We start from the raw sequence: 15,512 nt of genomic DNA on the forward strand, positions 1-15,512 counted from the left end.
TAGCAAATGAAGTGTGTCATTTGGGACAAGGTTATGAACTCCACGAGACCATAGGTGCCCCATATGTCATTTTAGAGTTCCAAAGGGTGCTCAAGAGTGCCTCCATGTGGCCAAATGAACTTTTGGCAGTATTTCACAGAAATGTCCACTTGGATGAGGACCACTGGGACTGAGGGTGCCATTTAGGACAGGACTTATCTTGATAAAGCTAACTAAAATCTTGGTTTATAAAGGGTTGTGTGTATTTTTCTCATTTGTTGACTGATTCGCCATCTCTTGACATTTTCAGAGGTAGGTAGTTGTTTCTTCTAAACACCCATGAAACCATGAAGGAAGGTAAATGAACCAGAATGAAGACAATTTGCATCAAACAAAGTACATTTACATCTACACACACATAATACAAACATGGACTAACACTGTTTACAAGTTTCTTTATTCTGTTTAAGAATCTTTGTACAAACTAAAGCATATAAAAAGTGTGTCCTTTATTAAACATTGCCTTGCTCTTCTTTGTCGGGCACAAAACCAGCATCCTGGCAAAAACATCATTTGATATCATGCCAAAGGTCACATCACATCCTCTCAACAAATCAATGATCCTGCAGAGATGAGAAGAGGCGTGTTCCACACATCATCTGGTGGTTTTTCCATTCTCATGAACATCCATCCTAATAAAGAAAACACAGCGAGTAAACACAAAATGACTGATTAATGTGATCACAGGGTACACATTGAGACAAACAATGAGGTCAACACACCCATTTTCTTCTTTCAGATGTTGATAAAGTTCAGCCTTGTTATTCACTGAACTCAATCTTCCTGCAAACTCCTGATGCTTCCTGGAGTTGGCTTGAGTTATTCTGTTGGTCCAAAGGGTGAGTAGAGACACAGGACCTGCAAAACAAGAGACCATCTTTGACAGCTGTTTCTACTCATACACAGATCTGATTGGCTGCTGTTCCTCATATTGCCACATTCTGACTTGCCTTTTCATTCACTTTGGATGATGATCTTTCTGACTTGGCTTGTAGCTTCTAATTCTGACCATAAAATTGATGCCGTGCACGTGCAGTACAAGTAACTCGACTGTGCTGATGTAGCTGGTGCTTTCTTCGCTAGTTTTTTCATTAAAGATTGATCATTTAAAACATCATGTAGGTCCACACACAATGGTCCATTAAAGCATGTAATGAACGCTTTTTCTTGTTTTTCGCATCACTCGCGAATAAAAACATCCCGCGAAAAGGAATGTCATCATCATCAACAACAACACAATTTCTTTCTGCCATAATTTTTCTGTCATGTCTGAAATAAATGATATTCTGCTCTGTAGTTGTTGTGGAAGTCCCAAATACGGAGGAACGGTGTTCAGGGTTCACAGCACCATCCAGAGGCGCACTCAACTCTGTGAATTTCACCGTCTTCACGCGAATTTTTCACTCGAGTTGAAATTTTTTAACTTGCGCGGAAGACGCGATTGAGGCGATTATCGAGCTTTCGCGGCAAACGCGTCGCCCAATTCGCGTCATTCGCGACTATTCGCGTCTTTGCATTGACTTTGTATGTAATCTTCTCGCGCAAATAATTTAATTTGCGTTTGGTGTGAACACGCCATAAGTATGTATTCTAGTAGCAGAACATCTCACATTCCCCAAGAGTATCTTGTAAAGCTAGGTTTATGGCTTTTAAATTGAAAGTTACAATGCATTCTTAAGTTTGAGATTCACCAAAAGTCATACATTCTTGTTCACTATGATATTTAATTCTTAAAAGGATTTTTAAAATCTATAATCCACTGTGATTAATTTAATAAATAATAATAAATTTAATATTTATATTTTAATTTAATATTATTATTAATAAAAATAAAAATAAACTACACAGAGGATTGATTACCAAAAAAAAAAAAAAACATAAAAGTGAACCTTTAGATTTCTCTGGAGGCTGCTGCTCCTCTGTAGCTAAACGTGGTTTCTTGTTCAGGGGCTCCGGAGAGTCCGGTGAATCTTTGATGATTTCACATTCGCTCTGTTCGTCCTTCTCTCGCTCCATTACCCCCTTCAGCCTGGAGGAGAAAAAGGACATACAGTATACATCAGAAACACACATATCAGGAGATTAATGAAAAAAGCTAAATCCCCCGTCATCAATTTACAAGTAGCTGTGGTTTGACAGATGTTAATGTAAACGTCAGCATCTTGTTCATTAACACTAACCTCTCAGAGTCTGTAGTCCAGCCCTTCTCCTCTGTGTCCTTGCCATTTTTCTCAGTTTTGTCCTCTTTGTCCTCTCTCTTTCTTCCCCTTTTTTTCCTTTCCTCCTCCTCGGGTGGTTTGCTCCGACAAGCACTGATACAATCCAGCACACGTTGGTGCCGCTCACTGGTGCCCACATGAGTCTTTACTAACGTCTCCAACTCATTCCACATGATCCGATACTGCTCATCACTAAATACATAAAACATCAGCATCAACATACATAGTAAACATGTGAAAGTTGAAACTTTGAAAGTTTATGCACAAACACATGCTGCGTCAAAATCAAGTGAGCAGTCTATATAGGCAGCATTGTTGCTAAAATAAATGAAAATCTCCATTTCAGTTAACATGCTTAGAAGGCAGCTGACTATATAGGTAGTAGATACCAAGGCAGCCCACTAGGTTTTGGAACAGCCACACAACAAGACAAATCGAAACCTGATTTGATATTCTCACCGTTTGGGACCTTTGCCTCTGGAGCCCACGGTTGAAATGGGCAAAGGGTCACTCTTCCTCTCCATATCAACAAGATTATAGACGGTCTTCTGACAGGTAAGCACATCTTCATCTGTTAGAGTGTCCTTCACTATGAGGTTAGCTAACGGTACCACCTGGAATATACACACAAAGATGACCACAATACCCAAGAAAACACACACACACACACACAGATCATGCACACAATATGCATGGCAAAAACTGTCCCCCTGGTTGAGAACCACTGATTTAGATGTCGTTGTCCCTCACCGCCTGCATGTTGAAGATGGTGGTCTGGGAGATGATCATTGGCCAGTATCGTGTGTGTCGTTCTAGTTGAGATTTGGCTCTCTCCACTGGAGCTCTGCCTGCTGCATCTACCATTGAGTCCGGGAATGGAGTCAGACGATTCTCACGCATAAACTCACCGAAGTCCTGAAAAGAGATATTAACAAGATTTACTCTGCAGCCACATGCAGGAAATATAATTGATCAATTCCGCAATAACTTAATACATTTTTCCCTCAAATTTGTTGGTAACACTCATACCTGCAAACTGGATTCATCTGTGGCTGTTGTGAACCACAAAACGCTTCATCACTACTAATGTACCTCTCTATGACAATTTTGAAGCTTCTGCCATTTTAGTTCTTAGTTTATAAAGCAAGTTGTAATTACAAATTTGACAAAGACATACATGTTTTTTACAGGTTGGAAACACGTAATTATGGTTATCCCTACATTATGTGAACGCAGCACAAGTCAGTAGGTCAAAGACAGTGCTTGTTGAGCTTACAGTGATGCGGTAGTCGGTCACTCGGCCACCGCAGCCCTCGCTGATGGAGGGCGGGTCCTCCAACGTTGAGCGGGTGCTGTTCAGGACATGCAGAAAGATTTCTCCTCCATGGCTGCTCAACATGTGACTGATGACCTTAGACCCTGACTTGCGGGGCTGCTCTAGTAGCACAGATCGGCCTGGGAAGACCCAAAACAAAAGGAAAATATACAATAAAGCATGTACTTCCACAGTTTCATATCCCAGCCTCTCTCCTTCTGTTACCAAAAATATGAATGAGAGAAACTATATTCAATAAGAAAAAAATGCATGGTGGGGCAGAGAGATTGTGCACACACACCGTTCAACAGGAAGTTGGTGAGGCAGGAAGATGGCCGGCTGTTAACGTCCACTGGAGAAATACGATACGCCCCTGTGCAGTAATGCAGTTCTGCAAAAAGAAAGAAAAATCATGAATTTGTCATGTGGTAGAAAGAAGAAAACATTTCCCAGAGTTCCACTCACCTACACTGTTGGTGCGTGGAGTGCACCATTTGAGTGTGACAGTTTCCTTCAGTCCACTGTCTCTGCTGGTGCTGCCGGCCATGTGCAAATCACCTACACATGAGATAAACACAAAAATGAGTAACCTTGCTAAATTTATCCTTTTCTTTCCCAAATATCAGATTTAGGATTCATGAATTTACAGAATTTTCATTTTTAAACTATACCTTTAATTAAATCATTGATTACCCATATATTATATTCAAATAATATATCTTCTAATAATATAAATATTTTCAAATAAAATATCTCATAAACATTGATAAAGAGGTTTTTACTTGATACAATTTAAAATTTTAAAGACTTTCTCAATATTTAAGTTATTTAAATTATTCGAGGTTAATCATCAGATACAATATGTTTATTGTTGAAAATATAATGTATGATTGTTTTATAAGCTTATGTTCCACGGGCCAAAACTGACCCTGAATGTGATAATTGTTTTTTGGGGGGGGGGGTTTGCATTCTTTTTTTAATGCTTTATAAAGGTTGATAACAGATGCTGTGGTCTAATGTCCAAATGATTTATGCAGTGAAATGTAGGCTGTGTTGGATTTTTGATGCAAAGGACTGATTTACTCACCACTCTTAATAAATTCCATATGTGCATCACGATGGTGCAGAAGCTCAACGTCGTAATTTGCTGAAGTGTTAGCATGTTGCTCCTCCTTCTCACACATGTACATACACACACAAATACACATACAGATCAGCAGCTGGGCCTCTACACTACTAACACATCACAATCTACTGCTGCTTTCATGTTTGAAGAGCACAGATTATAAAATAACTGTGCCCTCACAGATATGATGTCCACAAATGCCTCGGAGTCTCCCAGCTGGTTCATACGCTGTGGAGATCAGAGACTGTAAGCAACAAATAGAGCTTACACACATTAAGAACAGGAGAAGAAAGGAGAAGGACTGGGAGAACAGAGACGGATGGACTCCATGGAGCAGGACGTTTCATCCCTGGGGTCACTGGCCTCAAACACACATCTTAAAACTACTGTGTGTTTCTGCAGGGACCTGCAGCTTTTAAAAACACAAGCGACCAGTACAAGAAAACACACTTCACATCCTGCCACACCCAGCCAGGGCAAAATACATCACCCAGAAATAAGAGAGAGATAGAGATAGCAAAAGCAAAAGAGAAATACCCCCGATAGAGAAAAAGTCTGGGGGCTGAAAGGGGATCTAGAGGGTCAATTGTTCATCCAGCTGGGTGCTAATCTACACTCTTTGGAGAGCATGGATGTGTGGAATTATTCCTTTAGAATTCTGTTAAAGTCAACATGAAATGGCTTTCGCAACCCATTTAACTTCCCTGCTGTGATGAATTTTAAAGTGAAACTTATTGTTCAAAAAGGGTGTGGGACCTGATTTTATCCATTAAGAATTGACTGGATCATAAAAAATGGATATCAAACATTGTGATCCAAACAAGTTGGCTCTGTTCAGTGTTTCAAAAACTCTTATAAATAAGCCGGAATGGTTAAAGCATAAATCTGATTCAAATGATTAAAAACAGTGTGTGTAAACACTTTTTTGCAAGAATGATTTTATATGTACCTTAGATTTCTGTTCAAATCTAAAATGATTTGGGGACAGAAAGTTGAGTGCAATAACAGCAATAAAAAAAACAGAACTTTCTTCCTTTAAAATACTAAATTCTTAATGGAACCATTGAAGAATCTGAATCAGAATTGTTAAATCTGACTTATTTTTCAGAGCTTCTTGATGTATCCAAATAAAAACACTTTTTTTCTTAAAAAAAAAAAAAAAAATCTCTTATTTAAGACTGACCAACATTAAATTACAACATTGACTACTGACAAGATTTTAGAAAATCTGCATTACCTACAAGAGTAGCCAAAAGTGATGCAAAATCATTTCAAGGCAGAGTATTATTCAAACAAAGTGTAAAAATGTCTTTCTTTTTTTAATAATGTGCATAATAAGACCAGGAATGTGCATCAGGAAACTAAATAAGGTCAATTTTGATTTCATGTTGACTTTATGCATTCAATAAATTAATGAATAATATTTAATATATAATTTTAAAAACTACTTTTCTTAATAGGCCTTATGTTTTTTTTATACTGTAAACATACAACAGTTTTATCCAAATGTATTAGTTGTGCTTAGGAAAAAGTTAAAATTAGTATAGCCCAATATGTAAATGTATCTTTGAAGCTCCCATTAATAATCAGAGATTAGCAAGAGCTGGATGAGGGGGTGGGGTTTTGATCTGGATAAGTAATAGTAGCTCTTGTAAAGTACTGACCTGCTCACAGACATTTAATGTAGGCTAGCAAAACAAACAATAAACCATGAAAACAGCAGCTGTGTAAGCAACCGATATAGTGCAAACAAGTGATGAAGAGAGAAAGAGAGAGACAGGCAGAGAGGAGAATGTTTGACAGTCAGTCTGACCTTCATTGGGATGTTTGTGATGGTGGTTGAGGCCAAATCAAAGTGCTGCTGAACCAGCACATTCAGTTTGCAGGCTAGATAGCGTCCAGCTCGCACACTGTGAACCTCACTGCTCAACACTGATGAGAGCTGCACACACAGAGAAGACAAAGACACATTACTACACAATAGTGACAACAAATTTGCAGTATAGTTCTTTTTAATACTGAACCTGAAACAATTATGGAGCTGGTTCATTTTATTCAAGGCTCAGAACTCAGAAAATATCTCATTAAGTAAAATCCCGATGGAAATTAATTTGCATTTAGCACGAATGCAGAGAGAGATGCTACCTCTTTCTTTTGCCGATCCGAGACCAGAGTGTCATCACCCTGAGGGTAGATGTGGACCAGCACAAGCTCACACTGCTGAATCGGCATCAGTCTGCACAGTAAAAAAAATATATATAACAGTAAGATTACGAGCTTGCTAATTGAGTGAGAATTAAAGTGGCACTCAGAGGTATCAGAACTGACCTGTCAGAGCCAGCTGCCAGTTTGTTCTGCTCTTGAATGGTTTCCAGCACACAATCCTCTAGCATTCTGACATGAGTGTCACTAAGAGGGAGAGACAGATATATATATATATATATATATATATATATATATATATATATATATATATATATATATATATATATATATATATATATATATATATATATATATATATATATATATATATATATATATATATATATATATATATAAAAACACACACACACACCCTATCATTCAAAAGTTTGGAGTCGTAAGACTTTTTTCCCCGGTTTCACAGACAAGACTTAAGCTAGTCCCAGACTAAATTGCATGTTTGAGCTGTTTCAACTGAGAGAAACTAGCACTGGCAAATCTTAAAATATGTCAGTGCAATTGTTTTGTCTCAAGATGCACACTACTAATGTTTTATTTCATAGACACTTTTAGAAAAGTTACTAAAATGTCCTAATTGAACTAAGGCCTAATCCTGGCTTAGTCTAAGCCCTGTCTGTGAAACCGGGCCAGAATGTTTTAGAAAGAAGTCACTTATGTTCATTTATTTTCTGAAAAATGCAGTAAAAACAGTGATATTGTGGAAACGTTTTACATTTTAAAATAATAGTTTTCTATTTTAAAATACATTAAAAAGTAATTTATTCCAGTGATGACAAAAGTCCATATGCATACATAAACATATTATACATATTTATGCAGATACATCTTTTTTTATTTAATGAATGGAAAGTTTAAAATACCAGCATTTATTTGATATCTGATCTGTTAAGGGGTAATTAAATGTGTAATGTATCATGTAAAAAAAAATTATCATCTTTTATTGGAAAATTTTATAACAATTTATCAATCTTTTAAACAACTGATAAGATAGCCTAGTATTCAAAATACATTTTTATAAAAATCCCCAGTCAAGTTTATAATATAAGTAATTAAATCAACACGTTAAACGATGGTCACTTAACCGGCAAAGTTTTTCAATTGGATTGGCATTTATTTTCTTTAGCATGAAGTGTGACGTATTTCACTCACGTCTCCAATCATTCGATTCATTTTCAGCGATTAAAGGAGAAGTTCACTTTTAAAAATGAAAATTCTGTCATCATATAATCACCCTCATGTTGTTTCAAACCTGTATGAATTTCTTTCTTCTGCTGAACAGAAAGGAAGATATTTAGAAGAATGTCAGTAACCAGACCCATTGACTTCCATAGTAGGAAAAAAATATACTATGGAAGTCAACGGGACCCAAAAACTGTCTGGTTACTGACATTCTTTTAAATATCTTCCTTTCTGTTCAGCAGAAGAAAGAAATTCATACAGGTTTGAAACAACATGAGGGTGATTATATGATGACAGAATTTTCATTTTAAAAGTGAACTTCTCCTTTAAAGAACAAATGTATACTCGCATGTGATATGTGTTACGTACATTATCGCCTCTGACAGACAGCATGTTGAAGCTGCTCAGGTCAATTTTCTCTGTTCTCGTAAAGCGATGACACATTCAAAACATCCGGTAGTGTGGCCAGGAAATGCATGTACTCGCTGGACCTCTACTACTGTGTATTGTACACGTTATTTTTGTGATGGACATTGATGTGTGAAAACAGATGGATCGTAAGGTAACAAGTATTTATTTCTTAGCCGGCAAGTACTAATTATTACTGTGTATAATTTATTGACTTTTACCAGGAAAGGAGAGGTTGTTTTTATTGTCTCTTATAAAAAATAAAAACACTTATTTAAACCCATGAAAATGCAGATCATGTTGTAAATAATAGTAAATCACTTTTTAAAAACTATTGTTCTACCCCCTAGCAGATTTTCCTAATATACACAGGTATAGTGCTTACCTTTTGGCATTGGTGAGACAGATAATGCGCCCCCTATTGGCCACTCTGTCAGCCGTGTCCATCAGAGCAGTACGAGCCTCATGCTGATATTCTGTAATCTTACACAGTGATTCTACTGCCGCCACTAGCCCATGCAGGACACTGCAGCATTCAGGATCCTGACGAGGGTTTGGAGGCCCAACAGCTGCCAAGGCAGCCATCAGCTGACAAACAGCACAGATATACACTTAACACTAATTCAACACAATGCTCAGATTACTCTGGTACAAGAAGGGTGCATGATGTGGACCTGCTGAGTGACAAATGTGCGTTTTACCTCCTGTGTGCTCTGATCTTGTTGCTTCCAGCTGTTCAAGATGTGAACCTCAGAATCGCTCACAATGTAGTTCACCTGAGAGACATTAAAGGAATAGCTGAAACAGGAATGTAATTCTCTCATTATTTACTTAACCACAATTAATTCTTAATTTAAATCCTACTTTATTCCACCGTAAAACATAAAAAGAGCATTTTTGAAGAATTTTCACACAGCTCTTTTCCATACAAACCAGCTAATTCATAGCGACTATACCTATAAACAGCGCCAGTTTCCATACACTTACCAGTTTCTTGGTGGGATAAATGTCATACAGGATTCGACAGTACTCCATGGAGCACTCAATTGCACACGTCCAGAGAGATTTTGAGACTGGAGCCAGAGGAATCACGCCCTGTGAACGGCTTTTGGTCAGCATGTCACATTCAATCAGCTGCCGGCTGGACTCTGCCATGTACGGGCAGTGATCGACCACAAAGGCCGTCTTGTGTGAAACTGCGAACATCCTCATCCTGGTCCTGCAGCACAGAGCCTGTAAAAAATAAAATAGGCACTTGAAATATATGGATTTATGGCAAGAGAAGCCAACCCTGCTCCTGCAGAGTTTAGCTCTAACCCTAGTCAAAGACACATTAGCATCCTAATTGATTACTGTAAAATTACAGTGTTGGAGTAGAGTTGAAACTGAAGTTTGCAGGAGCAGGACTACCCTTGTTATATGGCTTCATGTTTTCATCTTCATAAGGTGTTGCATTACCTTATGCAACACCTTATGACACTAAGCATTAATGTTCAGTATATACAGTAAAAAAAACAGTATTAATGTAAATAAACCTGTCAACAGAGTACACAAACAACTAACGTTAGCTAAACATAGGTTGGCAATAGACATGTCTTTCTGAAAAGAAAATGTCATTACCGTTACAAAAGAAATCTCTATATAATCAGAAATCACAATATTGTTATGTAAACAATAATAGTTATTATTTTATCACCTTGTGTGTCACAGAAAAGCAGCTAGCTTTAGCTTGCTAGCATCGCCTGCTAGTTCTCCATCGATGGAAAATGCGCACTTAAGAAAACCACTCGCATAGACAATGATGGTATATAATTGAATTGCTAAAAAAAACTAAACAAACATAAATGACAAATCGATTACATGTAAAAGGGAACCAGAAGAATTAGCAAACGACCCGAGAGAAGAAAAATAAAAGCGCAAGGGACATAATACGCTGTTACTCACATCCGTCCGTCAGTGAAATTCCGCCCTGGCTGTGTAAGCTCAAATGAAACGGTCCTGGTGCAAAGTGGCATGATCATGGGGACGTGACTGACACGTTCATTTCAGTCTAAGTAGTAAAAATATTTGAATGTTAAATTATTGAGCTATTATAAAGGAGTAATTCATACGCAGCCCATAAGCAGAAATACTGAAACGTTGGACTCGAGACCCTACACAAATCATGCTGTCAGTGTCATTGAAAGACCAAAGCCGTTAAATATATTTCATGAAATATTATTTCAATAAAATAAATAATAATTAAATTTCAACGGCTCTGGGGCCTTTTTCACACGTAACCGGAAACTAGATGTTTGTTGTTCATTGTGCGTAATAATACTTTGCATGATAGATTGCTGTTATTGTTGGGTTCTGCCACTGCTGAGTAAAATGGAAAGATAATAATAAGTCAATAGCAGTGAACTACTTGTTTTCTTCACACAGCACAGCTCCTTCAGTATACAGTCAGTTACAGCAGATCACTTGTACTCTTTATAAATCAATATTCAGAGGGTTTCTCCAACTTTTATCTGCCTTTTCTGGTAAGTATTTGAATATCCCATAGCCTACCTAGGACCTAATTTTTAGTTTTAATATTTTTAGGTGTGCTCATTCTGTTTTAGATTATTTTATTCTGTACACTTCAAGATATAGCAGCTGTTCTTAGTAATTTATTCCTTAATTGAGTTTATAAGAAGCAATACAATTCAGCAAGTAATGGATTAATTTTGTCTCAATTTATTCTTGTGTTTTCATTCTCTCAATAATTTATGATTGATTGAAACTTCAGACCAGATCCCTAAATGGACTTAAGAGACAGTATCTTGAAGTTCAAAATGTTTCATACATGTAAACAAACCTGAGTCACTTTCAGAACAACTGCTTTTTCTTTCTTGAGAAAGCATAACCTTACACTGTTTTAGCTTCCTCGCAGAGTCAGTGCGAATCCAAATGTCCATTAAGATTCCAGATTTAACTGCTTACTGCTTAACAGAACCTACTGTATAAAACAGATGGTTTGCACCAGATGATTTAGAAACCATGCAGAAGAATTTTGGTTTATCATAATATCATTCCAGAATGGCAATTTTGAATGTATGTTTATATAATTTCTGTGATGTATCATTTTTGTGATGTGTATCTGTATGTTTGGCCTCCACTTAGGTTTAACCTTCTTTTAATGGCAAGATGAGTGTTGCTGAGAAAGTCTGTGTTTTTGTCTTTGTCCTATTACAAGGTATGTGTATCTTCTCTTCTTCATCGTCACCAATGTCTTTAATGAGACATTTGTTAGATCAAGTGAACCGCTAAAATATTTATCATGAATGTGTATTTTATATCATCAGTGTATTTTAGTCTGTTTTATATAGGTCTAAATGGTTTAATTGCAGAGTTGTTAAGTAGCCTATTTAAGTAATAGTACTTCATTACTGTATTATATTAATATTTATTATTTATACTATATGTTAAAATCGAATTGTATGATTACTAAATTATGTTTACAAGACAAACATAATACTTATTACTCCATTTCATGTAGCGAGTCCAATTGCCAATTTAGTGTCAATTTAATTGCCAGCGAGTCCAAATTAAGTACGTTGACTTAGAGGTCTGTCAGCAGTGTTACATGTAACAAGTTACAAAGTATCTGATTACCTTTGTTAGACATTATTTTAGAAATATTTTAATACCAGCTGTATACTGAAACACTAAATTCTAAAAAGTGCTACTGTAAATATATATAAACTTCCAGATAAATCAAGCATTCTGACTTTTTGCCATGTTACAATTTTGATGTTGATTCAGTCAGTACTAAAGCATCTATCGTCATCAATCCACACAGGCTGTTTATTGATTTTCTCCTCTGATTTTAATGCTATATTACTACATTTTTCATTTTAACTGAAAAGTAAATGAGGTTTATTTGTAAACTGAAACGCCTAGTCAATAAACGGTTTCTGTTTATGGCTAGAAATGTGCTTGGACATTTCTTTGTGTGCTGTAACAGTTTGTGCTGTGTGTTATTAGGCGTTTGCTGTAGAGATTTCAGCATCAGTCTGCCAGAGAAGATTGAAGCTCTCAGTGGATCCTGTGTGATTATAAAGTGTACATTTGAGATTCAGGATACATATGACAAATACCTCACTGAGAGTAATGCTACAGGGCTGTGGTTCAAAGATGGATTTAATGTGAATGACCATCAAGTGTTTAACTCTAGAGTTCCCAATTATAATCACTTTAAAGGGAATATAACTGGAAAACTACACGAGAAGAACTGTACCACTATCTTTTATAATGTTAATTCAAATCATAATGGCAAATATTACTTCAAGATTGAGAGTGGTGATCTGAAATACAGCTACAAACTAAACACCTCCACTGTAAATGTCTTTGGTGAGTGATTTGAGTCCTTTTTTATTTAAATGAACGTGTTAAAAATTAATATTTTAAATATATTTGTCATGCCATGATTGTCAGTATACTTAATCTTGTATTTGTGTGTATTTCAGAGTCTCCCCCCAAACCCACAGTGAAGCTGAATGAGAATCAGGATCAGGAGGTGTTGGAGGGGAGCTCTGTGAGTCTGCGCTGCTCTGCTGAGACTCTCTGCTCCTCTCCTCCACCAACTCTCACATGGAGCTTCACTCCCAGAATCCCCCTCAGTGAGAGCAGCAGACAACAGGAGCTCCTCATCTCTGATCTGAACTTCACTGCTACTCACCGTCACCACAGAGTCACTTTGACCTGCACTATAACCTACCAGCTACTGAGCTACAGGACAAGAACAAAACAGCACAGGACACCATCACATTACATGTTCAGTGTAAGTGATGCTTTGTATCAGTTTTGACTTGATAATCATATTATTGTAAATTGTATTGTGTATTCCATCATCTATGGAACACAAAAAAAGTTATTTAGCAGAATGCCCTGGCTGTTTTTTTTTTTTTTTTTCATTCAACAATAGTGAACTGGGTCTGTTCAGTTAAAAAAGACAAAAAATTCACATTAGATATATGGTCACATTTGAGGTGTTTTTTTTTTTCTTTGTTACAATTTTTTTTTTTTAATGTTCGTGAATCGTTATTAATTTGCACTTATCCAGAAGTCAATGAATAACGCAGAGTTATAAGACTTTAAATAGAGTATACAAGTCCTTATTTTTTTCCTTATTGGAGCTTATCAGCCCCAGTTCCTATTCACTTTTATCTGAAAAAAGTGCAGCCTGGACATTCTGCTTCTTTTTCTCTTACATGGGGGAAAATCAAATGAGTTTGGAAGGACTATTTGAATGTCTGTTTTACTTGCTGATTTGCTTTACATTCATTTAAGTTAAAGGTTAAAGGTGTAAGATAAAAGGTCACACCGACTAGCATTTAATATGCTTCAACTAAAGTGCTAATGAATGTAAAGCATAATTTCACAAATTCTCATCTCATCTTGTTTCAATGACACACAAAATGCAACATCATTCTGAGTTGCCGTTTGCACAACATAGCATTTCATGCAAGCATATATGGCATTAATTCAAAAGCAATCAGTGATTGTATGTGAACTGCTATAGAAAGTTACTAAGAAAAGGTTCCAGTTTTCCTGCTCAGACTTTTCTTGATCTTTCTCTCTATTAGATGCTCCTCAAATCTCCACTTTTCTTTAACTTATTTCTGTGAGGTTGATGGGAATCCCTCTCCTGAACTGGAGTGGCATCTGTCTGGACGTCCTGTCAGTAACTCTTCAAACACGTCCATCAGTGAAGAGCGATTGAACAGCACAGGCTTGAGGAGCTCCATCACTCTACATCAGTCACTCTCACACACATCCACTCTGCAGTGTGTCGGCAGCAACACTCATGGCACTGCAAGAAAACTGCTTCAACTGAATCTCTTCTCTCAAGAGGCTTCATGTAAATAAATATAAATCACCTATCCAAATAATCTATTTCGATTGTTGATATGGCAATGGATCACCTAGCTATTTCATTGCATTTTATTTAATGATTCAATAGTTATTGAAGTGGTTATTCAGATGTGTTTGGTTATTTGCTTGATATCAGAACGGTTGTTCTCTGTAATTAAGAGTTTTCATTAACTGTCTTTTGTTGTGTTAATAGGGTTCAACATTTACTCCTTCCTGATTGGTGGTGTTGTTGGGGCAGTTATGGTGATATTATGTGTTACAATGCTGCTTTACAAGTGAGTATAGACCATGTGATTGCGTGGAGTGATGTCAGACTGATAGTAAGGGTTGTGATGAATGACGTACAAGTAGTTATATATATTTTTATTTATGGATTATTTCTGTAGATGGATCTGCAGGACACAGAAGGGAGATAAAACAGGACTCGCTCGGACTGATGGGGTATGTTATAATATATCAACCACACACATGTTGTTAATTCTTGTACATATCAACCTCATATACATCAAAACACTTTTACATACAGTTACTCTCTCCACCAGTTTCTTGTTACAAGCTTTCCACTGATCATTCATTGTTCCATTAGGCTGTTTCACTGGACAATGGTGGAGAGCCTTTTTATGTCAATAATGTCATGTCATCTGCTGGAGCCGCCAAACTGGGATCTTCCTAGGGATTTTAGCTCACTAGCTTTAGATATCAACATCTGCACATACAATGGCAGTATGTAAGAATTATGTAAGAAAAAGGATGAGAACATTGAAGATCTTGATAAAGAAGTTTATTGCAGCATAGCAGTGACAAAGTACATGCAGCCTTCCCTTTCATCATGTAAACAAGGTTTCATTTTAAATGTAAATTAAGGACAACAATTGAAGTAATAACCTCCCATTCCCACATCACTGATGTTGGTACAAGTGGGATTTCCAAAGGGGTCGGGTGAAAGGATTATACTCAGAAATACATCTGTCTTTACGATTGGTAATCACGGTCACAAACTCTTTGTCACAGGATGGTTCTTGATGTCCTGCTGCCACTCCCACACTATAACTGATTAAATACCATTCCAGTGGTACTATTCCAATATATTAATGAGACCTGA

General features: G+C 36.8%; 1 protein-coding gene and 1 pseudogene across 6 annotated transcripts; one reads left to right on the top strand and one right to left on the bottom strand.

Moving 5' to 3' along the window:
- Nucleotides 1-419: 419 nt before the first annotated feature.
- ints13 (integrator complex subunit 13) lies at nucleotides 420-10,541 on the bottom strand. 5 transcript variants are annotated; one of them, XM_081362707.1, is made up of 18 exons: nucleotides 10,457-10,491; nucleotides 10,209-10,342; nucleotides 9,500-9,745; nucleotides 9,214-9,288; nucleotides 8,898-9,100; nucleotides 7,028-7,108; nucleotides 6,845-6,935; nucleotides 6,513-6,641; nucleotides 4,661-4,745; nucleotides 4,039-4,131; nucleotides 3,875-3,964; nucleotides 3,535-3,713; nucleotides 3,009-3,173; nucleotides 2,718-2,872; nucleotides 2,220-2,450; nucleotides 1,929-2,068; nucleotides 762-897; nucleotides 420-671 (listed from the first exon to the last, which is right to left on the bottom strand). In XM_081362707.1, the coding sequence occupies exons 3-18, from the start codon at nucleotides 9,722-9,724 to the stop codon at nucleotides 635-637; spliced, it is 2,115 nt and encodes a 704-aa protein (XP_081218833.1). In that variant the 5' UTR covers nucleotides 9,725-9,745; nucleotides 10,209-10,342; nucleotides 10,457-10,491; the 3' UTR covers nucleotides 420-634. The 5 variants fall into 5 exon arrangements, with proteins under 5 accessions (XP_081218833.1, XP_081218834.1, XP_081218836.1 ...); XM_081362708.1 differs by lacking the exon at nucleotides 10,209-10,342 and having other exon boundaries at nucleotides 10,457-10,541; XM_081362710.1 differs by lacking the exon at nucleotides 10,209-10,342 and having other exon boundaries at nucleotides 1,929-1,989; nucleotides 2,216-2,450; nucleotides 10,457-10,541.
- A 1,139-nt stretch (nucleotides 10,542-11,680) lies between these two features.
- LOC308689104 (sialic acid-binding Ig-like lectin 7) lies at nucleotides 11,681-15,083 on the top strand (annotated as a pseudogene). The gene is made up of 7 exons: nucleotides 11,681-11,729; nucleotides 12,521-12,886; nucleotides 13,003-13,316; nucleotides 14,122-14,396; nucleotides 14,604-14,685; nucleotides 14,797-14,851; nucleotides 14,997-15,083. The product of its transcript is annotated as a sialic acid-binding Ig-like lectin 7 (transcript).
- The last annotated feature ends 429 nt before the right edge of the window (nucleotides 15,084-15,512 follow it).

Source organism: Scardinius erythrophthalmus, assembly GCF_964197995.2.
Source record: "Scardinius erythrophthalmus genome assembly, chromosome: 4".
Taxonomy (NCBI): domain Eukaryota; kingdom Metazoa; phylum Chordata; class Actinopteri; order Cypriniformes; family Leuciscidae; genus Scardinius; species Scardinius erythrophthalmus.

Coding starts and splice junctions, on each gene's coding strand:
- ints13 (XM_081362708.1), bottom strand. CDS start 9,724: ATGAGGATGTTCGCAGTTTCACACAAGACGGCCTTTGTGGTCGATCAC. Junction 2,451..2,717: donor AGAGGCAAAGGTCCCAAACG/GTGAGAATATCA, acceptor TTATGTATTTAG/TGATGAGCAGTATCGGATCA. Junction 672..761: donor CATCTGAAAGAAGAAAATGG/GTGTGTTGACCT, acceptor TTTCTTTATTAG/GATGGATGTTCATGAGAATG.